This window comes from Platichthys flesus, chromosome 16 (assembly GCF_949316205.1).
Source record: "Platichthys flesus chromosome 16, fPlaFle2.1, whole genome shotgun sequence".
NCBI lineage: Eukaryota > Metazoa > Chordata > Actinopteri > Pleuronectiformes > Pleuronectidae > Platichthys > Platichthys flesus.
In genome coordinates, this window is record NC_084960.1 from 2,504,285 (window position 1) to 2,530,913 (window position 26,629).

At 44.6% G+C, this 26,629-nt stretch overlaps 1 protein-coding gene across 4 annotated transcripts; it reads left to right on the top strand.

Annotated features, from left to right (window-relative positions):
* Nucleotides 1-26,441, top strand: grb2b (growth factor receptor-bound protein 2b). Of its 4 annotated transcripts, none has more exons than XM_062408415.1 (7): nt 1-181; nt 2,109-2,364; nt 19,394-19,491; nt 21,869-21,913; nt 22,858-22,980; nt 23,370-23,538; nt 24,223-26,441. In XM_062408415.1, exons 2-7 carry the CDS (start codon nt 2,287-2,289, stop codon nt 24,439-24,441), a joined length of 732 nt encoding a protein of 243 aa, XP_062264399.1. In that variant the 5' UTR covers nt 1-181; nt 2,109-2,286; the 3' UTR covers nt 24,442-26,441. The 4 variants fall into 4 exon arrangements, with proteins under 4 accessions (XP_062264399.1, XP_062264400.1, XP_062264401.1 ...); XM_062408416.1 differs by having other exon boundaries at nt 2-181; nt 24,256-26,441; XM_062408417.1 differs by lacking the exon at nt 21,869-21,913 and having other exon boundaries at nt 3-181.
* The last annotated feature ends 188 nt before the right edge of the window (nt 26,442-26,629 follow it).

Sequence of the window (26,629 nt, forward strand, 5' to 3'; positions counted from 1 at the left end):
CGCAGTCAGCTCGCAGCTACCTCCAGGCTCCTCGGACGGTATATATACAGTCTATGGGTGGAAGCGACACCAGACCGACACCGTCAGCCGCCTCTCCGGGGGACACAGGGAGCGGATCGCCACGCCAGAGGGGGTTTTCCGGTCGCAACGGGGGCCGCGGACACACGGAACGGCTCGAGCGGTGAGTTCCCGTCTCGCTTTCACGCAAAAAAAGTTGTGCTGCTCCTGGAACAGCAGCCGGAGCTAGCTTGCGGGCTAACCGCGCTAGCCACGCAGCAGCTCGCGCTACGAGGAAAAAAAAGGTGTTTTCTTCCCTTTCGCGTTCGGCGGCGTGAAGCTAGCTAGCAGGCCGCAGGCGGCCCCACACATCCGGCGAGACTTTTTAAAGTGGGCCCCCGGCTCCCGGAGGTGTCATCGTCCCACCCGGCTGTCGGCACCTAATCTGCGGGTGAAGTTTAATAGTCGCAGTCCCCCATCGCAGTTATTGTTAGCTGTTAGCAACTATGCTAGCTCCGGCGCTCCAGGACGCTGGGCGCAGTCTGTTTGCTGGATCGATTCCCCCCGTTCAACTTCCCGGGGAAATTGGTGACATAAGCCGGGTTCTGGGGGCTGGGAAACGGGGCTAGACGCCGGATGCGGGGGTGTAGCAGCGGGTCGGGGTCACGGGATCGTTGTGAGTAAAGTTAATTCGCCAGGTTCCAGAGCCCCAGCTTCCCCTTTCTCTCTTCTCCGTCCTCCTGTCAGCGAGCAGCTCTGTTTACAGCTGCGGGTTGTTTGTGTGTCCCTGTCAACACGGGTCACACTGTCCAGCTGTGGCGATTAGAGACACACACACACAATCAGAAGTGTTTGTGTTGTGTTGTGCTGTCAGGTTTAATGGCCTTACCGCTCGTATTAGCGTGAACCCCTCAGAGCTGCAGCACGGTGGCATGTTAGCAAACAACTTAATGGGATAACTTAGCTTCATCCATTTAACTCGGCCACTGGCAGGTTGAGCCAATGTGTCACTTTGGGCTCCAGTTAAACATGGCTGCTGGTTTTACCTCTGCTTCACCTGATGGGTTCACTGGGAACGTCTCCAGGAGCCGAGTCTGCTTGTTGGGAACTTTGGTGGCATCGTTGATCCTGGTTCTGCAGCAACAACAGGCCACAACCTGATTTTCACATACATCCAGCATTAAGTACGTGTATGGCATCTCATACATGCATCTCAAACATGCACTGGACTACAGGTAATCTCCCGGAATCATCCGAAGGGGCTGGATGTTCTTTCTTCTTCCAGCCTCCTAGAATAAACTTGCCTTTTTGAAAACGGTGACAGACGCAAAACTGACCAAAACAAAATGAATAGAAACATATCAGAATGAAAAAGACGTGGATGACACCGGCAGAGATGTCAACAATGAGATTTTAGAGTTTTTGGTGATGTAGGCCGATGCCAGTGTGAGAAGCTCGTACACACAATCTGTATCACGATCTGTATACACCAAATTTCCACTTGGTCATAGATGTCCACACTCAACAAGATTGCTGCATTTTTTGTAGAAAATTTCACCATGTTAATTAGTGGTGGGGGTAAAAAATCTATTCTGTTATTTAAACATCACATCGAAGCGCTGTAGAAACACCGTAAAACTAGAAGACAACAAGTACAACATAATAATTCTGTAAAATACAAATACAACCTTTAACTGCACTTCAGTTAATGTGCAGATGACATGTTGTTCAGAGCAGCCTTATTTTCCAATTTTTTTTTAATGCCGTTGAATAATATTGGGGACAGGAATTGCAATATATTGCAGAATCGCAATACTTGCTGTATCGCAATATGTTAAGAATCGCAATAATATTGAATCGTGGCCCAAATATTGCAATACTATCGAATCGTCACATTTTTGTCAATTCCCACCCCTAATGTTAATACACGTGGGTGAAAGAGGCTTGATCTGCACCATCCATCCACTAAGTTGTCTATAATCCTGCTTATAAACACACAAACAAAGCATCAGGCTAACAGACGGGGGTAAAGAAAAACATGGCCTCCATGATGGAGATAACTAACCATCAGTTTTACCTTTTCTGATTGAGTTTCACATTGTTTCTTGCAGGTGCCATACTGTGACCTTTATGTGAGGTCGAAGCCCTAAAGGAGCGGGTCATAGACGGGAGGAGAGACTCGGAGAGAAGCATCTGGCCACAGACGCCTGGATACGTGTTTTTATTTTTTACTCGGTTCCTTAAACCTGCAGCCACAACCAACAGTTTTGACGGCAAGTGGAAACGACCATGGAGGCCATTGCCAAATACGATTTCAAAGCCACCGCAGAAGACGAGCTTAGTTTCAAACGCGGAGAAGTCCTGAAAGTAAGTGACGACTGTTTGAGTATTCAGTGTTGGGGCTCGGTTGTATTACTCATCACGGCATGAAGTGCTTGAACACATATTCTTGCTGTTGGAGTTTACTTCCTGTTTGATTTCTTACATCCGTCTTCTTTTTAATATAAAAAACCCCACCAACGAGTTCAAAACTATATCTTATAATGAGATGTATTTTAAATCATCATACACTTCCCTTAACATTGAACCCACATTTGAAAGGAAAAGAAAAACACCATTCAGCTCAGATTGGGCTTAAAAAACAAAACACACTGCTGCATAGTTTGAGGGTGCACATGTTTATTAATAGAGGCATCTGAACAACAGACATGAGGCCTAAATGCTCGGGTCCATTGGAATATAGCAAATAATTCTCTCAGCAACGCTAAGGCACCGTGGATTTAAGAGTCAAAAACACTGCTGGGTTTTTTGTAAGGATTTGGTTCCATTATGAACTATTTAAAGTGCTCTCTGTGAAAAACCCTGGTATATATCCTCCAGCATGAGAAGCTTATTCAAAGCCTTACTTTCCTGTTGCACGAAAAGCGTTTATGTCATTCTCTGACCCAGAAGAGGAAGCTAAGAAGTTAGAAAGTACGTAATGCAATTTTCACTGCACAATGACTCTCTTTGGAATTAAATGCAATCGTCATAATCCCTCTGTTTCGAGTCAAAGTCGTGAAGGGCTGGATGTAAAGGCAGGAGTGTATTAAAAAGAAATAGACTTATCTTTTTAGAAAATTAATCAGACTAAATATCTTTACTTTAAAAGTAGTAGTAGTATATTATTGCAATGCCTTAAATTCCATTAATACTGATAATGGAGTAGTGTGCACAACTGTTTTATGTTTAATATTCTGTCTTATAATATCGTGTGTGTGTGCACGAGTAGGCTGCTCTGTTCTGTCAGGGGATGAGTGCTGTATTTTCCCTGAATAAGAGATTTCAGAAGGGAGTTTTGAAAATACTTCTTATCTCAGTGGGGGGGCTAGAGAGAGAGAGAGTGGGCTCAGGAAACACTGAGATAAATGTGAGTTCTTATTAAATTTGCATATGAGAAAAGTAAGTACTGTACTCTCCCCCTGATTCCAGTGGCCAGATCTCTTGATGGAAAGATCTCTAGCTTCTAGAGAGTTCCAGCCTCCATGTTAATGGGAAATACCACAGCCCCCCCCCTCCCCCTCCCTCCGTTAATTGACGTCATTAGAGACGAGCTGTGCCTGTGCAATTTCTATTTAACTGAACATTTTATTTTGAGAAATGCTCTGCGTCGTCTAAATCAAAAAATTCTCAGTTCCCCTTATTTTTGCATATTGTTGCTCTCAATTTTTTTCCGTCCTTGCAAAATGCTTTTAGTTTCTAGCTCTGTTCTGCAGAGCATGTGTCAGGTGGCATCGAAAACCTGAGGATGGTGTAATGTGAAACATTATTATTTCCTCTTCATTTTTCATATTCAGTCATATGTGTGAAGATCTACATTGCGTCAAGGCCGGAAGTAAAAAAAAATCAAAATCAGTCTGTCAATCAAACTTGACGTTAAAATGCGACTCCAGTGACGAGTTGTGATCTAATTTAATTTCCCTGCTCTGTATTCAAAGAAAGAATGATGACATCAGACCAGAGGATATTGTATTTAGCCAGTCAATCAATAATGTGGCAGTGGCCATAGATAATTCAATGTATGGGACCTAGTGAAGCGGGTCAGAGGACGTCAGCTGAGTAGGCCGTCCTTCGTAAATGGCCCAGGACACATTGACACTGTTATAAGAACGTGGCTACCTCACGACTCAGAGCTGTCCACCTATGACGGGCTCACCACAGACGGATGTAGATACAGATCTGAACAGGGTCTGTAATCCACCTCAAACCCAAGCTCATACCAGGTTAACAGACAGTTCTCTCTGGTGCCCACCCCTTCTCCACCAAGTGACTTCACAATGAGATGATGATGTAATGTCTCTATGCCCAATGTACTTGACCAAAGCCAGTGAAATGCTTTGCAGGTTATTTCTGCCCAGAGAATCTGAATTTGAAATGTGGAAAGAAAAGCCTGCACCAGTGTTGCCTCAAGCGCCGTCCACATTTCATCTGAGTCATTTGTTGGCTGCCTTGCCCATAGGAGCAGTTCAGTCTTTTAGACTGAAGTAGCACGATGCTTGTCAGAGACCCCCCCCCCCCCTCCCCCCCTTCTTTCATCCTCTTTATCCCGTTCTCCTCTTTTATTCCTCTTTGCTGTGCTTGTACATTAGTCTCCAGTCTGAATGTTTCCGCCTCAGGTAATTTCTGAGAAACAGGATGGAACAAGCTCGTGTCATTTACTGAAACCTCCTGCTACACAGGATGAACCCCGCTCGATGTTATTTTAACTTTGACTAATAGCTTTTAGTTGAAAGTCTATTGGTTTGCTGGGTAACAGTTATTTAAGTTATCGCCAGGAAGTCGCCAAGTAAACGATCAATTTGCAGCAACTTAGTAGCGCAAAATCATTATTGTGATACATTTTTGTAAAAAAATTACAACATCCTGGTTTCGAAAGAAATGAAAATGATCTCATGCATAGTCAGATACCAATTACACAAAGTCTGGCTGTGGTTTGTCTGGTGTCGGCTGTGACTCTGCAGAAGTCTTTGCCTTGTTTAATTATTTCAAAAGAAACAAGAAATAAAAGTACAACATCTCTCTCTCTCTCTGTCTCTCTCTCTTTGTTCTTTGCATTCTGCTTTGTATACCACTGGAATATTTGGTTATGTAAGACATCCCGTAACACAACCAACTGTTCTCTTAGTTGGCAACAGCACCATGAATAATAGCATGCTCAAAATCTGTTGGCACAGTTTCCGTTTGTCTTCGATGTACACGTTTCTTTACCCTGGGCCGAACAACATGCTGCAAACGAGTATTTAGAGAAGTACGTGTAAAGAAGCAGCTCCCTGAGGTGCAGTGTGTTTTCTTGTGGCTTCTTCAGCCTCCATCACCAGTGCTATCTGTCTGCTGATACTAATACTAAGCAGCTCCGCTCCCGGGACAAAGGCTCCCTCTCATGAGAGAGCCGGCTTGTGTTCAGGCTCCACTTGTTTGTAGCATCCTTAACTTCTCACTGGTTCCAGTATCAGTGGGAGATGGTGGCTCTGCTGCTGTCGACATACAGGCTGATCTGTTTTACTGATTGTATTCACGATATCATCATCACGCTTGTGAATGTGAACTGCACGGGGGATGATTATTCATTGGGTGAATGCAGATGAAGGGAAGCCAGTGTGGTCAGGACCTTTTATGAGACTATGTAGGAAGTGTGATCAGCGTTAGCAGTACATTTAGTTTAAGTCTGAGAGACTCAATAGAATTCACTGTGTTCAAGGCCAAATGTTAGGCAGCTCTGGCTTATTGCCACAAAGCTACTGCCTTCAGGAAGAGGCCTTTTTATTTAATCATTTATCTAAAAGTCTGCCAGTAAGGAAATGGAAATAACTTTTTTAATCATTATTAAAGGAAATGCAATGTCACATCTTGTGATCTACTGGAGAATTTCCTTTTTGATTTCTACTATCTCTATTTGCATTATTGATTGTTTTACTTTAGCCTTGTCCCGAAGAAGGGGGCCACCTCCTTCAGAGGATGTGGTCCATGCGGCACGTGAAGGAGGCAGCCAGCGTAAGACATGTAGACTGGGAATACCGAAAGGAAAGGAGACTGTCTGCCTGATTTGTGTCATCCACTTGTCCCCCCCCCCTTACCGCAGGCGCAAAGCAACAGAGCTGCAGTTGGACACAACGAGAACGTATTAATGCCCCTTGGACTTTTAACACGCACAGTCGGCTGTTAGATTTAGTTCAACTCACTCAAACAAACGTGCGTTCTCCAGATCCACAATGAGTCCTGGGATGGGACAGTCTAGTTCTGCCATTGTGACACAGACAGTCTTCAAATGCAGCCTCTGAAGGACACGGGCCCTGAAGTGAGACGCGGGCCCGTGATCCGCATCAGTCAAAAGATCCCATATCGTCTACTGTCACTGAGACGTTCAGTAATCCGGTTCCACGCAGATTCTGTGACTCACAGCTGGTTGACCAGACAAGGCTCCCCTCTAATTTGCAGCCCTGAGTCTCACACACAACATGTAGGTCTCGTGTGGCAGCTCCTGAGCAGCACAGCGCTCCGTCACTTTGTAACCTCCCTCCAGTCCTCCGTCATACGACAGACGCTGAGCACGTCGGAGCCATTCAAGTTTAATGCGGCGTCTCTGCTGTTATAATTAACTTACAACTTTTATTACACACGTTGCTTTTGGCTCCTTATCTGTTTATCGCACACAGAGCTGCCACCACCTTCCTGTTTTATCTTTACAGCCAGTTTCCAAGAAGTTCAACCGTCTCAACTTCTCTCATGATCTGAAACCAGAGACAGATTAGCCGTTTGACATTTAAAAGTACCTGTATTCTGTGCTCAGTTTTGAAGTTGTGGGTTTGGTGTTGGTTTGTTTTTAGAATCTGAGGCATGTGCATACTTAGAATCTGTGATTGTAGCATTAAATAGACAAGGATGACAGTATAAAAATCAATAAGGGCTGAACCATCATCATTCATCATATCCGCAGCCTCAAATACACAATGACCATGTCACAAGAGCTGGTGTAAGGTTTCAGATTTAATCCAAATCAACCAGCTATATCTAAACAGGCCTGTTACAGACCTCATCGTTGTTGGACCAGTTATATAATCAAATCAGCTGTTTTCAGAGCTATTTCTATATTTTCTCTTTCTGCTGCTTCAGTCCGTTCACATGACTGCGAGGACCAGCCCAGACTGTGCCACTGTGTCTGTGCACAGATCTGGAGGCGAAGCAGCAGGCGTGTGGAGGCCACAGTCCACCGTGGTCATTGTCCTGTGCACTTGTTCTCATTTCCTCCTTGAATAAATAAAGATTAGCGGCCCTGCTAGCCGGCAGAATAAGCTCCCATCAGCAGATCTTTGAACTCTGACCACAGAGCTTGGCGTAAGATCTGCCTTTCCACTTCGTCACTTCTGCAAACTGTTGTCTCCAGATTCAAAGTGTTTTTCCTATTTGAACTCTGCTCAAGTCCTGTTCACTGTATCAACGTTATACTGCGGATATAAACCACAAAGAAAAGCTAAAGCCAAAGTGACGGAGCTTTACAATAGATCAGTGTTAGACAGGGCTTCACTGGGGGAACATTAAGCCACTCACTGTTCATTATGTCAGGCAAATGGCCGCTCACAATAAATGTCAGCTGTTATTACAGTGAGAAATGAAAAATTATATCTCGGAGATAAAAACAAAGAATCACTGTACATTTGAAAGAGTCTCTAAGTAGTTACCATTCAGCTTGTGAGATTTTAGAAGGCCCGGCCAATGAGTGTCAGAAATTGAAAGCTACAGAATGATAAACGACCATTTTCAGGCATTTTTCCAAAATAAATGTCCTCGGTTCAGACGCGCTTTTCACCTGAATGTGAAGAAAGTATTTTTCATTGAGAAGGAACTTGTAGAAGTTCACACTACCTCCAGCTAATGGAGGCCCACAGTCAAACTGGGCTTAAATTCTGCAGTACGTTTGTCTGGTCTGAACCAGTATTAGTGTGTCAGTGTATGTTTGTGTGTGTGTGTGTGTGTGTGTGCATACATTAACGCCACAGCGTAGCTGTTTTCACATCCTGTTCGACGTGTCTTCCAACCCCCGGCAACTTCCTGTGTCTCCACTGCAAACTCCAGCAACTCGCACACTGTGCATCTACCACACCGCAGCGAGGGGTGGGAATCTCTGAGCACCTCACGACTCGACTCCGATTCAGGGGTGTGCGATTAGATGAGGAAACGATAATCAACACATCAAAGAATTTAATTTCTATATACGATTTTCATCACTGTGCATCTTCACCCCCCTCATGAGTTGTGCTGTAACGTATTTTAGACTGTTATTAGTGTGCTGTAATTTACAAAGTAAGGTTTTCAATTCATAAATCAGACAACAGTCAGTTTATAACAGTGGTCGGAATCTAGGGTTTCATTCTGCTGAGGTTCTACTTCTCTGCTCTCTTCTAATCACTCACACTTAGAGCTGATCTGTATAAAACGCGTGTGAATTCATATGTTCCTGTCTAAAGGGGGCGTAGCTTCTTCTGCAATAATGAAGTGTGTTATGTGTGTGTCTGCCCCATCTCTGTCGCTCCTCACACACAAACTGACAATCACATGTGTTAAGTTATTAATCGATTATTTCGCATCATGAATCTGAGTCGTTCCAGACTCTTGAACCCTGATGTCCTGGTGTTGAACTTCGTGTGCACATATTGACATCAGTGTCTCATGAACTCTAAAGCCAAACACAAAGTATAACTACAGTAGTGTTCAGGTCCTAATAACTAGTGTTTATTGTAAAGGTGTAAAGTGAGCAGCAGTTGAAAGTCACTGAAACAACGATCCTTAGCGGGAATCTTGACTCGATTATGTTCGAATCAGAGTTGCCCACAAATGTCCACAGCACTGACGTTACACAGAAATGCACAGACCGTTGTGACACAGACATTTAGAAATCCATGCATCCTTTTTTCTTTAGACTCTGCTTGTGACAGACGTCTTCTTGTGCTTCTCTCTGGGTCGTGTTGTAGAAGAGGAGAGAGCTTTGAGCCTCGTTACTCTAACACTTCCTCTGAAGGTCCACCACCCTCCTGTGATTAATGGCTCCCTCATTGCCTATTAGTGCTTACGTATTGATTTCCCTTCCCCCGTCCACTTGACCACTGAAGAGTTGTATCGGCGCTTCCTTGTGACGCTTGAACATCTTAAATCCCAACAAACTCATAAGCCGCCATTAGGGACCGAATCCAGCTTTTTGATTCCTTTCCTTCCCAAACGCTCGAGTTTCCAGTCAGCTGTGGTTTTCTTGTGGATTCCTTGGCCGGCTCTGTGAAGCAACCGTACAAGATGAATGCTGGTGTGTGTGTGTGGGGGGGGGGCAATAAATCGCTGCTAGGCTGCTCATCGTTCACTTCTTTGATAAAGTTGCGACTCACCCTACTCACGCTGCCAAAGGCCTCGTAGGATCTCACTGGAGTCCAAGAGGCTGCGTGTGTTCGCTTCACATTTGCATAGGAACAGGCTGATTTCTAATTAAAAGCTGAATCTCCGGGGAGGACGCTCAGATAAGTGTTCCGGCTCTTTATTTCTTCTCCTCTCTCGTCGTCCTTGTGTAATTAAAACTGTGTGACATTGTTAATCTAAGGAAACAACTTTTTTCTAGGGACTTGTTATAGAATATAGCTAAAGGACAAAGAAACACACTTAATTGTGTTTCAGAATGTGATTTCTAAACACAACGACTGCAACCCTATCTGCTTTCGAAGTGCTAATCACATTACTAACCTTGTATGGAAGCACCACTACGGCCATCCCTCCAAACAGAGGTCTATACTATACCTGAGCTCATATTCCAATCGTACTGGTGTTGCTTTTCATGTTTACACTTTACTGAGCTCTCATATTGATTCTCCTCAGTAAAACACTAGTAGCCAAACCAGTGTGGGAGCTGAGAGGATGCTGGTGGTCTTCTTCAGAGGAGCAGACGTGGTCACCTGCAGGCGTGTTGTTTGCAGCGCCAGTGGAAGATGGAACTGCAAATATTGCCTCAGCTTAGTAATGGAGAGACGTGTGTTTGCAGTGACCATTCTGGCCTTTCTCCCCTCTCGTTGTTGGCTTATTTTTACATCTATGAATTCTAAGAAAACGTTCCAAGTCGACATATGGCAGCAGGCCTAGCTGGCTGACACTGATTCGTCCCAGCAACTACCCACTCTGGGCTAATAGCTGCCCAGCTGGGCAAGGTTTAATGTGTCAGCACTCACGCCCGTGCTGGAGCTGGGGCTGAAAGCTGCTCTCTTAAATGGATCCTCTCTCGCTCCCTCTATTTCTGCTCCTTGCTTGCTCACATGTTGCCAGATCCAGTGAGTGTCTTTGCTCAGGAACAGCCTGTAGATGTTATATCACAGACTATTAATGGACGTATTGATCATCATAGTCTAGCCTCTTATCCAATTGCATTTTTGAGCCTGTAGACACAACAGAGTTTGTTTTTTAGGGCAGCACAGAGCTCAGCAGCGAGGTTCTGGTTAGAATAGAGATTTTGATTATCAGCCATGATACAGATTTATCACAAGCTATGAGCTTGTGTTGCAGTGGTAAGTGCCCCTGTAGACGGATGCAGGCCCCATACACACACTCTAATTCTGAAATTAACTGCAGGCGAATTGTGCAGCTCATGTCATCTTCAGCTGTCTGGAGCAGGAATTAGGAAAATCTGTGTCTTTGATCGCCACACGTGGACATAAACATCTCAATAGATGTCCCTCAGACTAACTATGTCCCGGTTGTGTGTCTCTCACGTTCAAAAACAACCAGCAAAACCACCACCATTAGCTGTGGTGGTTTCTTTACAATAAAAACAATATTTTAGCTGCAGGTACATGTTATGGGAACAAAGAAGAAGAAGTTTTGCTGCATGGGAATAAAAAGACAGCTTTCCCTTTCTGTGGTTTGATGGGGCATCACAAAAAGGCATTCAGTTAGAGAGCTACCGCAGATGGAGGACGGTGCACGCTGCAGAATAAAACATTGCGAGTTTGGCTGCTCTGAAAAAGAGATGCCCTCATTTTGTATTATTTGCCCTTGAGGAGTTTTCCTAAGCTGATCACAAGGATTGTGATTCTTCAGTGGTCCACTGTCTTCTTCCTCTGCTCTCTCCCTCCTTCCTTCCCTCTCTCGCAGCTTCTGTCACTGTTTGAATCTTATTTATTTTTTTACCTCCTCTCCAGCTCCATCTGCTTCTTTTCTCACTGCTCCAACTCTCTGTGGTGTAAGAGTGTGAGTCAGAGCGCTGTAATTAGGCCTCACTCCTTCTCATCCCTCCTGATGTGCCACAAAGACACTGACAGCTGTATTTAAACCAAAAGTTATCATTCTCTCTCTGGTGGCTTCCTTCTCTCTGCTCTCTAGCCCCCACTCAGCTCAGCATAAGAGTGAAAGATGGTCCCAAAATTAAAAATACACGATTGATACGGCTCTAACGATCAATGTTCCGTGACGTGATTGATCCTCAACCTTTGGCTGACACTGCCTTTTTGTAGTTTGCCAGCGGAGGATGTTCGCTTCTCCAACAGCAGCTGTTGAAGCTCGGCAACAATCATCTCCTCAATCCTACATATCACTTCAAGAGTTATTCCTAAATACACACACACACACACACTTTTCTAAGCTGCCACATCTGTTTACTGCACAGCAGATTGTCGTATTTTAAGCTGAAGGTAGTGCCAACGTAAACTGTGCTGAGAATTCCAGCTGTGATAAACAACAGCATCATGTCAGAGAGGAGCACCCCCCCCCCACACACACACACACACACACACGCACACGCACACGCACACGCACACACACACCCCTCCTCTCCCCAGCTACCTGAGTCAAACTGATGTTGAGAGGAGCCGGGCCTAAGCCAAACTTATCCTTCCATATCAGTTATCAAATTCCACTGTTAGAGTTTGCCCGCTGCATTATTGTCCCCCCCCCCCCCCACTGACTTTTGATTCCTGGACACATTAATCCAAAGACTGTTGGAGACTTCATGCAACCTCCCCCCGCTCTGGGTTACTCTTTATACGATCAGCCTATTCAGCAGAATTCAAATTATTTAAAAATATATATTTTGGGTCGGAACTAAAAGGGAAGAAAAAACAAATCATAGGCATCGGTATCAAATAGTTTAGTGTGTTTAATTAAAAATGGTCCCTCGACTTCCAATTATTAAATCAATATCAGACTTGTTTAAACTGATGGTATGGTTCAAGTATATTGTGTCTCCAGTTGTGGGGAAGTTGTTTCTTTTGCCGGTTGTCCAACGTGTTGTGACTTTATTCCCTGGATGGGAGGTGTTGTGTTTGTTTGTTTTGAAGATACAATCGCTGCTCCACGTGCTACAGAAAGGAGATTCCCCTCGTGCTAATGGCCTCCAGCGATATTTTAATTAGACGAACGTTATAAGCTTTTTATTTGCCAGAATCCAGTGTAATCTGTGTTTCAGCACCAGGGTGGCACGCGTGGCTCTGACCCGTCCCCATGTAAGTCTGCAGCCTCCCTGCTGGGAGCTAAAGAGGTCAAACTCGTTTTAACGGCTTTTATGGGTTTTTCTAACACTGTTATTCTAAACAAAGCAAAAAAAGGGCTTGTCTGGGTCTTAGACTCCTCTCACTGCAAGAACCTGCTGTGATATTTAAATCTGTCTCTCTCCACATCTTCCATCCTGAGCAGGGTTTGGAACCTTTCCCCCATAAAGGGCTATTTCCATTTTTAATGCCATCCTTCAGGGGTAATACTAAATTATTGAACACGTCTCACTAACCTCTCTAATGTGATTCCTGGAACTGCTCCTCCTTGGCTGGACGTCTGATGTCAGGTGATAGTGATGATGATTGTACTTGCAGCTGGTTTTAAAAACAACCTGCTCGAACATATCTTCACCTTTTCATAGCACCTCGTATCAAACTGTCACGTGAACGACCCAAATGCCAGTGGCTCCTCAGCCCTGGTCTGGACTAATGTAATTATTTATCCTTTGTGAAAACACGATGAGGGTTTTTAGCACCAGCATCACCCACTTACTCCAAAGACCTGATCGTCTGTGTACTGTCCTGGGGGGGGGGGGGGATCAGTGTCTCCTCTGTGTAAGATCTGGTGCCTCAGCGTGGTTCACCCCCAGCTGCCTGCATGTCAAAATACCAGGCCTCAAATTCCATTCCTGCTGGAAAGCCACACAGTTGGTACTGTCTCACACACACATGTGGTCAGGCATGTACTTGGATCCAGTCCCGCCTGATACCCCTGTATTGTCTGCTAACATCTCTTGTTTAGGACTTGACTTTATCGGACTTCTTCTTATATATATGAATAGTTCCTCATCTTCTCTAGTCAGTGTCTGCACATGAACGGAGGGGAAATAGGATTTAGCAGATATGTTATTCACTTACCAGAAACCACGACCTTACTCAATCAGTCCGATTCTGGGGAACTGGGGTTTGTATTATGTAACAAACCATGTTTTTGGTTAAGAAGTAAAGATCTGCGGCGTCATTCTGTGACTGTTTCATATTTGCATGGACTCTTTTGAATTTTCTCATTTCCCAGGTAAACACTCTTGTAATTGACCGTTTTCTGTGATCCGATTAGAAAACCAAGCAGCGTTTTAATGTTGTCACGATTTCCACCTGCAGAGCAAACGGGCTGAAAGGAGCTCGAGCAAGTTTATTAAAAATGGCAGCGCCAACAAGCCTCGGAGGGTCTGATGAAGCTTTAGCTCGTCTATCTTTATATCTGGCTGACTGGCTGCACGCTGAGATTAACTCACACTCCAGGGTAATCCCTGCTGCTGATTTATTACAATCCCGTGTGGACCGTGCAGACATGTGGTTTATTTAGCATCTTGCTTTTACTGCCCCTACTGCCTCTCACTGGACTTCACTTTCCAACTCCATCTTGTGTTAAGAAGCAGCCGTTTGTACCCTTCAATGTTATCACATTGTGAGAATGGTTATTTCTTTCAATTTAGGATTTACTACGTGACATTTAGGGTGAACTGACAGGAATAGGAAATTAGGGATTTTAATTTAATCTGTCCAAATTAATCTGTGTTTGCTCTGCTTTGGTCTCAGTATTAATTCAGATATTTAGCCCACACACGTCCTCTACTGACCCATCACTACAGGTCACACGCTTACAGCAACCTCCCTCCTTTAGTCATAATGTCGGTCCATCTAAATAACAAATCTTTTTACATGATTGTAGGATGCAAGTCGCCTTCTTGACTTTTCATTCCGTGTCAGTAGAAAGAAGAGAAATCCTATTATGTCGCATCGGTTTCTCCACATGTGATTAAATAAATCTCCAGTGGGAAGACAACGCAGCCTGGGAAGATTATTACTGACGTGGAAACTCAAGATGTTGTGTAATTCTGTGGGTTTTAATAGAGATGCGCCGAATAAATAAACATGTCCGTGACATCTACACATGTTGAGCGTTACACACGGGTTTGTGGAGTGGAAGTGCTTTGTCTAATATTTTAGTGTGTGTGAAAGTGAAAGAAGGGGGGGGAGGCTGTCTGCAGTGGCAGCTGTGGAGGAGATAATCCACGGCCTGAACCTTAGCCTCTCAAATACCAACTCTTACAACTATTGTGGCTCAATCAGATTAAAAAGACAAAATAAAATGAGAGGGAGTGAGGGGGGGAATGTCTGTCATCCACAGAAGTGCAGCAGCACAATGCTGGCTCAGCTGGGAACAAAGGGACAGAGCTCAGTCTCACACAAAGCTGCGGTTGTCTCCTCTTCTGTTTGGTTTAAAAAAGGAAAAAAACTGCCAGCCAAGCAAATATTTTATTTCTGCTTTTCCTCACGAGCTGCCACTCTTTCACTTTGAGAGTCGTCAGACGTAAGCGAGTTAAAATGTCGCTCTGAGCACATAAAGCGAACACTTAATGTGATGTATGAACACTTTCTTGGTGAGAGTCACTGTTTTAATATCCGGGTCGACGGTGTTTATCTTTTACAACAAGCTGAACAAATGTGTCAGAGCTTGAAAAGACGACGTGTCACAGGTTTCAGTCTCATCAGAAGAAATAGAAGTCGACTCAAAGCAAATGTTTTACATTCTGGGAAATACACTGACTCACTTATTGCAGTTTGGTGAGAAGATCAACAGCAGTTTCATTTCTGTACGGCAAACATGAGGCTGCAGCCGGTTAGCTTAGCTTTGTTCAAACACCAGAAACGAAGGGAAACTGTTCCCCCCCGACACGGACACTCCACCGCTTGCCTAGAGACAGCTCGGATCCAAGTAATAGTTATAGAGTTATAGAGTGTGAGTCCTTGTTTTCACACTCACCTTTTTCCTGTGGATTAAACCAACATTGTGTATCGTGTCGTTTGAGTCGCACACGAGCTGAACGGCTGCTTCACTGCTGTTCACATCACACAGCGTCCAGGAGGAAACGTCAAGCTGCTGCACCACAACAGTGCAAACATGTCTGGTCACATAGTTGTGGTTTCATGATGGAGCGAGAGACAAAGCTGTGTGTTTTATTCACATCAGTGTGATTCATGATGTGGTTTATCATCAACTCTCTAAGACAACTTGAGCTTTGGTCACAAGTTCTGTTTTGTGTAGAAGACGACGACATGTTTTTAGCAACACTTTGTCTTGTTGTCATCGGAGTTGTCGGCCAACAACAACAAAAGTAAACAACACAACATCTGACACCCCGATTAGCTCCATTTGGCTGTCAGCTGAGCGTTATCGTGCACTGGGATGAAGGTTCATGTTTATGTAATCCTGACATGCAGATTGTTTACTTCCCAGTCACAACGCGCTTCTGGAGTTTTCACATCATTTAGCGACATCAAAATACGACAGTTACCAAAAGCACCATGTTGCACATCCTGAGTCAGAGTGTAAACAAGAGGGATGTCCCTTCAGACTTTGCTTTGTCTCATGTTACAAGAAGCAACTTGTGTAAACGTCATCAAAATATTATAATAATAGGGTCAGTAGTATTGTTATGTTTATACAGTGTGTGGTCTGTTTGTGAATCTCCTGAAAGAATTCACTTAAAGGGGACATATTATGAAAATTCCACTTTTGTAGTGCTTCTACATGTTAATGTGGGTATCTGGTCTACCGTCCCAAAAAATCTGGAAAAAAACAATTCCCTCGATTTCCTCTATTCCAGAAACGATACGCTAGAGTGCGTTGAATGGTATTACGACCTAAATAAACGTCAGTCACACCATGCCCATGTAGGGAGTCTCACTACATGGCCTTGGACGAGCTCGCGAGCCCCTAAGGAGCCAGGCTAGCTCCCTAGGGGCTCCCCCGGCTAGCGTTAGCTCGCGAGCTAACCGGGCTTGTTGAGCCAGACTAGCGTTAGCTCGCTGCTGCTAGCCGTCAGACATGTGGCCGCATAAACAACTGACCCCTGAGACACCTAAACGTTGACTCAACAGTGTGGAAGGATGCTGCTGCTGCACCAGCTCAAGCTCCCACTGCTCCCACTGCAGGGCTGCGCTGGGGAGCTGGGGCTCTCGCAGCCAGGCTGACCGGGGGTGAGGGGGGGCGGGGCACCCAAAACGGGTCAATCTGAGGAGGGATGTTTTAGACAGGGTAAAAAGGTGCTGTTGTAAATGATCCTTGTGGTATTTTGACCAAAATATGTTTCAGACATTTCATTAAGACCCCAAGGAACCATATCAACTGTGGTGAAATGGGCATCATATGTCCCCTTTAAGCTTCTTAGCAAACTGTATGAATCTCAGGCGAACTGTATATCGCGGCACCTGCTGGGCTCTATTATTAACTTCGCTTGTAGACTGGGCAATTATTTCAGGTTGCTGGAGGCACGTCGAGCTGCCAGACACATTCTGTCACTGCTGAGGAGAGCCGGGCTTTTTATTACTGACATCAGTTAAATGTGGACGGTGTGAATCAGTGTAAGGCCGATCTTTTTCAGGGTGTTAACGATTAGGCCGTTAAGATATTACTATTTCAATGGAGAGTGCTTTTTTTTGGGGGGGGGGGGGGGGGTTGGATGGAGTGGCCTCTTGCCAACATGTGGGGATGAACAATTGTCTCCCTGACTTCTCGACAACTCTCCACCTAATACACACATCTTGTTCTCCTCCAGTGTTCACTGCTCTCTGTCCCAGGCGTGCTCCCGTCTTGTTTGTTTGTGTATATGTGATAAAATGTGGTTTCTACTTTCTCACTGACTAACTTTACACGACACCTCTTTTCCTTCCACTCAGCACCGCTCGCAGCCCGGGGGCCGGCCCGCTGTGCTGTGAGCCCGGTTCCTCGAATCTGTTTCACTCAAGCCCACATGGATCGAGCACATCAGTCACTCGCAGCGTCACATGTTGCTCATGACTCGGAGCCCAGGGCGTTGTTTTTAGCGTCTCAAAATTAGATTCCCTGTGAGTCAGTACTTAGTGTCAGAGCACGACGACTGAGAGTGAACACAAACGCTTGGATGCGTCACAAAGTACAAGATATGGAGCGTGTGCTCATGTTTTGTTAGGTACTGCAAAGAGGAGTACTATTAAAGTTCACAGTATTAATACTGAACACTCCCATTGGCCCTCACAGGTTTTGCTGTGGTTTCTGTAGCATGTTGGGAAAAAGGTAAATGCAACATTGCCGAGCGGCTCAATATTATTGTTTTTGACTCGTTTGCCCCCCCCCCCCCCCCCCCCTTTGACCTTTTCATCTATTCGAGCATCATGTTGCTCTGAATGAGAATGAGCATGACATCTCCTGATTCAGACGATCACCTGATGTTTCCTCTGGCTCCACCATGAAGCTGTAATTTGTGGCTTTTGAGTGAGATGTCTCAACAGCTGTGTGGATGACTTAGTTGAAAAAATGACTTTATACAAGCAGCATATCTTTCCTTGACAAATCTTGAACAATAGCTTGTGTAGCCACAATATTTACCACAAACATTCTTGGTCCCAGAAGGATGAATTTTAATATCTCTGATGCCCTGAACTTTCGTGTCGTGCCATCATCAGACCGTGAGCTGACAGAGCCTCGCATGTCGGCCGCCCGCCGGCCACAAGGCCACACAATGTTGAAACAGTGTCCCTGTGAAAGCCTCGGCTCTTAAAGGTCGGTCTGGTGTGTCAACACACAGCCCAGAGGCTCAGGCCCTTTGTCTGAGTCTTGGCTCTGACAGCGCTGCATTGACTCTTGAAAACACACAAACCCTGTCTGACTCTTCCCGTCTATGTGAACCACAGTTTACCCCAATATCTGCAAGTCCACTCTGTTACTCACTGTACACAGGCACTCACACCCCCGCCCCTATTTAGGTGTTTCGGTCCAAGTCTTGTGTTGGGTTAGAGGACAGCTGGCCGACTGCACACGGGGGACAGCTGTCTCGGGTTGGGTGGGGGGGAAATTATGAATTTAGGAAGAGCAGTGGAGCGAAGCAACAGAAATAATGTGATTTAGAAAAAAGACGGATATAAAGAAAAAACCCGTTTTAGTTGGACACGCATCAAAAGTTTTGTGTTTCTCAAATCCTTTCCTTTCGCGCTTTAGACTTTTATACAATCTGCTGATCGGTGTTGGATAAAAGTTATCAAATAACCCTCAGCTGCTTCTTCCAGTGTGTTATAAAAAGCCCGGTTGAGGATGAGTCAGAGCTGTGGCTGGATTTTCCTCTGAATAAGACAAGTTGCTGCTGAAAAGCAGAAGTGCAACCTTGATTTTTACAGCTTGTGCAGCCCTGTTAGGAAAAGCAGTTTAAATATCCTCACTATTGTCCCTTTATCTGAATCTGCTGTGTTTTGCTTTTAAGAAACAAACCTATTAAGGTGTTGTAATATAAATATATATTACATAACGTACTAATGGCTTCTAAAAACCCAAACACGGCATCAATGACCCCACGTTCACTTGAGGGGAACATTTCTTTTTAAACAAACCAAACTCATGAGAACTGTTTCTGCGGCTGCTGTAGCGTGAAGGTTGATTTCCTTCACATTTACCAGCACACATATAATTTTAATATTGACTTGGACACACATGGACGCACCACTGCCCCCCCCCCCCCCCCCCGCACCTTCAGTAGCTGTCAGACATGAGTCACAGCTGTGTCACTGAGGCCTGATGCTACACACCTCACACACAAACACACAACTGTTCTTTAAATCAGTTAGAATCTCATCTCATCTTCTGAAGTACTGCCCGTTGTTTCAGGTTCTATTTGCCTCCTCTGCCGTCGGTGGTGGAGTTACTCAATATTTGCTCGGCAGTTCTCCAACAAACACCTTCTGAAGTCACAGGAAATTAAATTGATTGTCGTAAAGGCTATATTTAGGAGTGTGCGCTTGCTTTTCCATTGTTAATGTTTGTTACGTGGCACTAACCTGAACAACTTCCCTCTCCTCTCTGTCAACACCAGGTATTAAATGAAGAGTGTGATCAGAACTGGTACAAGGCCGAGCTAAACGGAAAAGACGGCTTCATCCCCAAGAATTACATAGAGATGAAAGCCCATCCGTGAGTATTACACATGCATGTTACAACAAGTGGAGTTATGTATTTGTGAAATTGTGTGTGCCAAATAAAAATAAACTTCCCCTGATAAAGCGAAACAAGGAGATATTTAAAGTGCTGTAGGTTTCCAACACTTATATTTACATTAATAAGATAATTATAAATACAACTGAATGAATAAATGTCAAAATCGTCCACACATAAACCATCAGTTTCTCAGGTGAATTGGGTTAAACTACTACTGTCCTGTTTCACCCATATATGCCTGCAGTGCCCTGGCCTCTGTGTGTGTCTGTGTGTGTGTGTGTGTCTGTGTGTGTTAAACCACTTTAGACAACGCCTCACAGAATCCTTAGAGGACATTACCTCTGGCCCTGCGCTCGGTGCCAGATTAGCTCTCTCTTTATTAATGTGCTCGAGGCCTCTTGCTCTTAATTGAATATTGACCTCCGTGCATCAGAGCTGTGGAGCTTCAGAGGGTCATTGTGCTCGGGTCTTTTTTCTTATAGCGTCTTTACTGCTGTTGATTTTTCTTTTTTTATAACTGCCCTTTGTGTGTGGCGATAATGCTCACGTGTTAATAGTGGAATCGATATCCAGCTGCGTCTCACATCATCAGTCTCATCGTGTAGCTTCTCAAGGGTGTTAACAGCCTTTATATAACGTTATCAGCACTTTGAATACTTAATGCAGTGTTTCTATGAGTTAATAAACATGCAGAAGAGAAGTGCCAACACTTATTACCTTCAATGTCTTCATTACCGCAAAAAACACTGAACCAATTTCACTGAAACGTGGAGTTTAAAACATTTTAAATTTTCAATCTTCTCAGGAATTTCCAAAGAAACAAGGCTAAGATCTTTATTGAAGTTAGTAGGACTATGTATTGTGCTATTTGTAAGCAGTCACTGGTTTACACTGCACAGGTCTGTGATCAGCTAGTTTCCTCTTGGACGGGTTGGGACAGATACGTTATCGTGCGTTTGAGGATGAAATGTCTACATGAGAAAAACAAGCAGATCTCTTAAGGGGCTTTATTTAACCTCACACTAAGCAGAGCATTACCTTACAAATACCAGTGATGAGTTTAAACACATGATTCTGATATAAAATATGACTGCACCCTGTTTGAAAAAAGGTAATCGAAGGTAAAGGAAGTAGTCTAACACCTCCTGTCTTTTTGATTGTTTACTTTCTGGTGAACATGTCGACGGAGTTAAAGGTTAAAACCTGTCGAGCTGCGAATCTTCATGTCTCTGAAGAGTTTTCCAAATTGCATTCAGGCCAAATCCCACTTTGGCCTGATCCAGGAGAGGTTTCCTAACGTCTCCTGTTCTGCTCCGATGGCCTCGCTGTCCCCGCCCACTTCTCAGTGCGATGTGAGTCAGTTGGTGCAGGAGAAGAATCTGCTGCACTTCTCTGATTCACTGTGATGCAACACGTGGGGTTTCTAACTTGTGTCAGAACGAGAGAGAACGTGGGTTTGCTGTTAAATGTGGACTTGAACAAAACTAGAACCACTGGAAATGGTGATGATGTGGCAGGAGTTTGCCTTTGTCCCCCGATGTGGTGACAATGAAGTGTCTCCCGGCGCCCACACAGGCCAGCAGACACACACACACACACACACAGGCCAGCAGACACACACACACACACACACACACACACACACACACACACACACACACACACAGACAGCTGTGGGCACAATACAACCCTGCCCTCCTCACAGTCCAAGAGCTTTCTGTGTGTGCACAGATCCACAGCCCACCAGTAGCTGTGGTTTTGTTGCTGATGCGTTACTTTGTGTTACAATCAGAATAAGGCCACTCCCACACCACTACGTTTTGAGAGCAGTGTTTTCAAACTACAACGATCTCTGTCCAAAGGGACTGGAAGCGTTGGGTTGTTGGTAAAATGCTGAATTAAACCACACAACACCAGGATCTGTAGCAGAGCTGATGCATTTTCTAACAAATCTCCGTAGTGTGGAAGAAGCCCTGGAGCTTTCACATCCCAGGGATTGTGAGATTGTGAGAGTGTGAGAGAGAGAGAGAGAGAGAGAATGATATTCCTGTCATTTCCTGGGCTCCATTAATTTGCTGCACTATCACTTCTAGATGAGGAGACTCAGGGCGCAGCTCAGCTGTGTTTCTGGGCTCAGACCCCACACGGATTAGGAGAGTTGACCATTTCATTATTGATTTTCACCTACGTGTCAAAGAGCCTGGATGTCATCTTTTGGCTGACTGTACTTTTTAATTATTTACACAAGTAAAGAGCTTTTACTGGCTTTGTCTCCCATTCGCCTCTTCCTCCCTCTGTCCATCTTCATGCCGCTCGCTCGTTCCCTCTGTCCGGGTCTCGCTCTGTGACGTAGGAGCTGCACACCTCCAGCTAAAAATACACAGGTGCCATCGCAAAGGTGATTATAAAGTAGACATTGAAGTTTTAATGCTTTTCTTTATTTGATGCTCTGTAGAATAAAAGATGGAGAACACTGTTATTATTTATTGACCTTGTCTACTTCCTGGTTTGTGGAGGGTCAGTGCAGCTTGTTCTCCTGACGTCCTGGAGAGTTCATGGAAGGTTAACAGATCCGTTAGATTCGATTTAAGAACTTTAGAAATGTCTGCAGTGTTTTGTTTGGGTGAAGGTACAGTCTCTGTCGTTTCCTGTATGTTTTCAAGTGGATTATGACTCGTTAGGTGAGTTTTAAAACTTATTTGAAACTGCGTTCTCACAGGTTAACGTACTTATTTCGTTTAGATCAACAGTAAAGTTTCAGAACTTTTAGGCGAGGGGGGGGGGGGCCTGGGTAGAGCAGCAGGGCGTAGGACAGGAAATAGGATGATTCGAAAATCACATGTTTTTGTTCCCTTCACATCGGCACCGGCGTCAACTTAGAGATATTTGTATTCGTCTTGTTTCTTTGTATGTTTTCAGTTTTACGCTTGTTGAATGAAGCTTCTTTATCACCCCCCCCCCCCCTCCACAGACCTTCAGTTAGTGTGACATGCTCAGAGGAGTGTGTCTGTGGTTGTGTGTGTGTGATTGTGGGTGTTAACTTAGTCAAAGGTGTATGTTGCCTTTGCTCAATTCATGCTGGGCTGGACTTCTTCATTAATAAAGTATCCATCTATCTATCTACACTGATAATAATAAAATGATAACCTGCATTGACACCTTTGTTATATTTCAATAATTTATATAGTTCTAGGAAACTACTCAGTGCTCCATTTCCACATGTTTCTATTCACTTGAATGTGTATTTGTTATGTTACTTAAGACGATTATAATGACTCTGTAGCCTGCGCGGTTTGAGCCACGTCACCTCTGACCTCTGACCTGTGGTGTTTCGTCCTCCAGGTGGTTCTTCGGGAAGATTCCTCGAGCCAAAGCAGAGGAGATGCTCAACAAACAGAGGCACGACGGGGCCTTCCTCATCAGAGAGAGCGAGAGTGCACCGGGGGACTTCTCTCTCTCCGTGAAGTAAGATTCACACTCACCCTGTTCTCTATAAATACAACTCACCGTTACTCCTCGTTCATCAGAGGGGCGTCTCCTCAGAGCTGCTCAGGTTAATAAGTTTCCATACTTCACAGCCACTTCCCCCTTTTCTCGGGGAGCCTCGGTGCTGCCCCCTGGTGGCCAGTGTCAGGCAGTTATCACTCTGAGTTGGGGATCAGCCACGTGCAGAGATCATGTCCTCTTATTTTAACACGACTCCATTCTGACCTCGACAATCACATCATCAGGTCACAGCAGGTTTCATGTGAAGGATCTGAATTACATGTCTTCATTTCTCGAAACTGTCTTCTCTAAATGCCGTTGGAAATCCCCCCGCCCCAACCTCACAGTTTTCCTCTCCTCTTCCGCAGGTTTGGAAATGACGTCCAGCACTTCAAGGTCCTGCGTGACGGAGCTGGAAAGTACTTCCTGTGGGTGGTGAAGTTCAACTCCCTCAACGAGCTGGTGGAGTACCACCGCACCACCTCCGTCTCCCGCAATCAGCAAATCTTCCTGCGAGAATTAGAGCAGGTCCCCCAGGTAAGAGCAGAGCGATGAGGACTCATGACAGAGTGATAAACTGTGACTCAGCAAAAACGTACACCCTCCCCCTCCCCCCCCCCTCGTCTCTGTCGGCTGTGGGGGAGTGAAGCTCTCGATGCTGCAGCTTGTTGGTTTCAGCCTCACCACATAATTCTATTGTGTTAATGTTGTCGGTTGAAGTCTCTCATTACACTGAGTGCCGCTCCCCACAATGCACTCTGTCATAAATTGGTTGAAGAGCAAATGATCAGGGGGAAACATTAAACGTCTGATTTGTTCAGAACGAATTCGCCAGATGGATTCAACAGGTTTTGAATTGAGACATTTTGATTGTGATGCTGTTAAAGCTTCAAATAAACAATGAGAGAAGAATCAGCAGCTGCTCGTCCAGAGTTTCATCTCATTTCATTTTTCATGTTAAAGAGAGGGAGAGGACACTCATCCTGGCTCTGAATGGGTTCTTCCACCACCTGTTCTCCACCCGTCCTCCGAGTTCTAACAGAATCACTCATTTTTCTGTACTTCTGCTAAACTGCTAACGTGACTTCAGTGATTTAACTTTTTAGAACTTTGACACTCCCTCATAACCCAGTGATGAATCAGTTGTGAATGTCTCTTGAGTTTTTATTTTTTTTTGCTGAGTCCTGATTCGTAACGTGACTTTGCCGACCGGCTCTACAGCCTCTCCTCTCTCCTCTCTCCTCCTCCTCACAGCATCCCACGTACGTGCAGGCGCTCTTCGACTTCGACCCCCAGGAGGAAGGCGAGCTGGGCTTCCGGCGCGGCGACTTCATCCAGGTCCTGGACAACTCCGACCCCAACTGGTGGAAAGGAGGCTGCCACGGCCTCACGGGCATGTTCCCCCGCAACTACGTCACGCCTGTCAACCGGAACATGTAAACAGTCCGACCATGTAAACAACAACAACAACAACTTGGCAACCATCCCCACCACCATCATCATCATCGTTCTTCATCAGCCACCCCATCACCCCACATCCCTCTCGGCCATTCCACGATGAGAGAAAGAGAGAGAGAGAGAGAGAGAGAGATATTAAACGTGGGCGTCGCTGTGTCGGTGGCAGCGGAGCAAAATCAGCTTTTACTTGTGCTGAGAAGGTCCCCCCCCCCCCAGGCGAGGAATCGAACCGTCGCTGAGAGAAATCAAGATGAGGAGAAACTAAAGAGTTAGTTGCACCGACCATGAAGATAACCAAACGATTCCACCGCTGCCACCACGGCTGCTCCCGTCTTCTCCTTTACTTCTTAACATTCTGACTTTTTCTTTTTTGTGTTTTTCTTCTTCTTCTCCTTCTTTGCCGCATGTTGTTTTAATCTCCTAAAAGAAATGCCTACCGATAAATCCTAACTCTGTTTTAAAGAAAAAAGTCAATAAAAATATAAAAAAGAGGAAATGGTTTTTAAAAAATTGTTCAAAAAAGAAAAGAGGATAAAAGAAATGATGCCATCGACAGTACAGCAAGTATCCATGTTTAAGTTCATTGGCACGTGAGCATTGTACATCAGCCATTGGCTGTATAAATAAATCAACTATAGAGAGAATCCATTTTTTAAGAATATATATTATATATTTGTATGTGTTTGTCTGTTTTACCTCTCATCAAATTGTTTTTTGTTTTTTCCATTTGTAAATTATGTTCGATCCTCTGTTAGTCTGGATAAGACCTAGTAGCTCTAGAATATGCTGAGATGTCCGTGTTTCCTTTCTGTTTGTTCTGAATCTATCTGAGGGCTCTCAGATAACACAGCATGACATGTACGGGGGTCACGAGTTCCATTGAGAAGGAAAAGGTTTCTCTCGTGTGTCTGTAATGCAAACGAGAAGGAAAAAGTCATCGTTAATGCGGAGAAACCTAGAAGAGTCGAGCCCTGTCGGGAAGCGAGCGGCGACCAGCAGGTGGCGCCACAATGCTGCAAGCGCTGTTGTATTACAAAGCCCTGTGTAAAGGTCAGCCACCTTTTCAAAGCCAATGTATTTATTGCAGCCATTTTTACCTGGGCAGTGAATGTAGCCGACTGCGTCCACAGACATTAACATGAGGGAAGCGAGGTCTGAGAAGTGAACTACACAACCACGCAAGGGATTTCAAAACAAAAGAGACACACACTGAGGCAGTGACGTCGTAGATACTCAGTCATAGAGAAGCGAGAGAGAGAGCAGTGGGGGGTGTACAGGAAGTTAAACATGCGTATTCACACACGTTCATTACATGCATGCAGACGCTCTCCTCCTCGATACACGTGCACGTAGCGACGAGGCAGAGTTTGGATAATCACATTGTGTAAATCACCAGTGCAGATGTGCAGCTGGCACAACAGTCCAGAAAACTGAGAGATTGTCTTTTATGCTCCAAGTTGAGAGATCAGCTTAAATAATGTAAAAGATTTTTTCCCTTTTTTGTTTTTGTTCTTTCGTTTCTTGGTCCAACGTGTGGTCAAGCCCTTTTTTTTTTTTTTTTTTACTTTTGTTTTCGTCGATTGTTGACTTCCTGTTCCCGTGTGTGTGTTTGTTTACTGTGTTTGTGTTCTTCTTGTTCTCTCTGGATAGTGCCTTTCTCTCTGGTGTTTTCAGTGTCTCCGACCTGCTACTTTGAGCCCCCCCCACCCCCCCTCAACCCCTCCCTTTACGGGGCTTGCCAGTCCTGCAGTGAGAAAACCGTGTACATAATCCAGCCTGCCCCCCCCCCCCACATCTACCCGCCTACACCTTTGTCCTCACCAACGTGGAACTCTTCTTATTTAAATGTCTCTCGCCTTGTCTTACGTAATGATACTTTTTTTTTTTTTGTTTTTTGCTCTTTTATTTTTTTGTTTTATTTGCATTTGTTTTTGTTTTTTGTTTTCAATTAATAAAATGCAATTATTAAAAAAAGGAGAAAACAGTTTGTGGTTTGTGTTTCGGAAAAAAATAAGACGTCACCGATCTGGATGGTGACAAACTGAACTTTGGTTTAGAACCTTTAACACTTTAATTACTTTAAAACATATCACACTAACATCTGTAAAAAGTTTAAGGTTATTAAAGATTTTAAAAGAAAATAACGACTGCAGCTTTAACAGCCCTGGCC

Excerpts from the sequence above, each read along its gene's own strand:
- grb2b (XM_062408415.1), top strand. The coding sequence starts at position 2,287 with ATGGAGGCCATTGCCAAATACGATTTCAAAGCCACCGCAGAAGACGAG. Across the intron at positions 19,492-21,868 it reads ATAGAGATGAAAGCCCATCC|GAGCTGCACACCTCCAGCTA; the intron begins GTGAGTATTACA and ends TCTGTGACGTAG. Across the intron at positions 21,914-22,857 it reads ACACAGGTGCCATCGCAAAG|GTGGTTCTTCGGGAAGATTC; the intron begins GTGATTATAAAG and ends TTCGTCCTCCAG.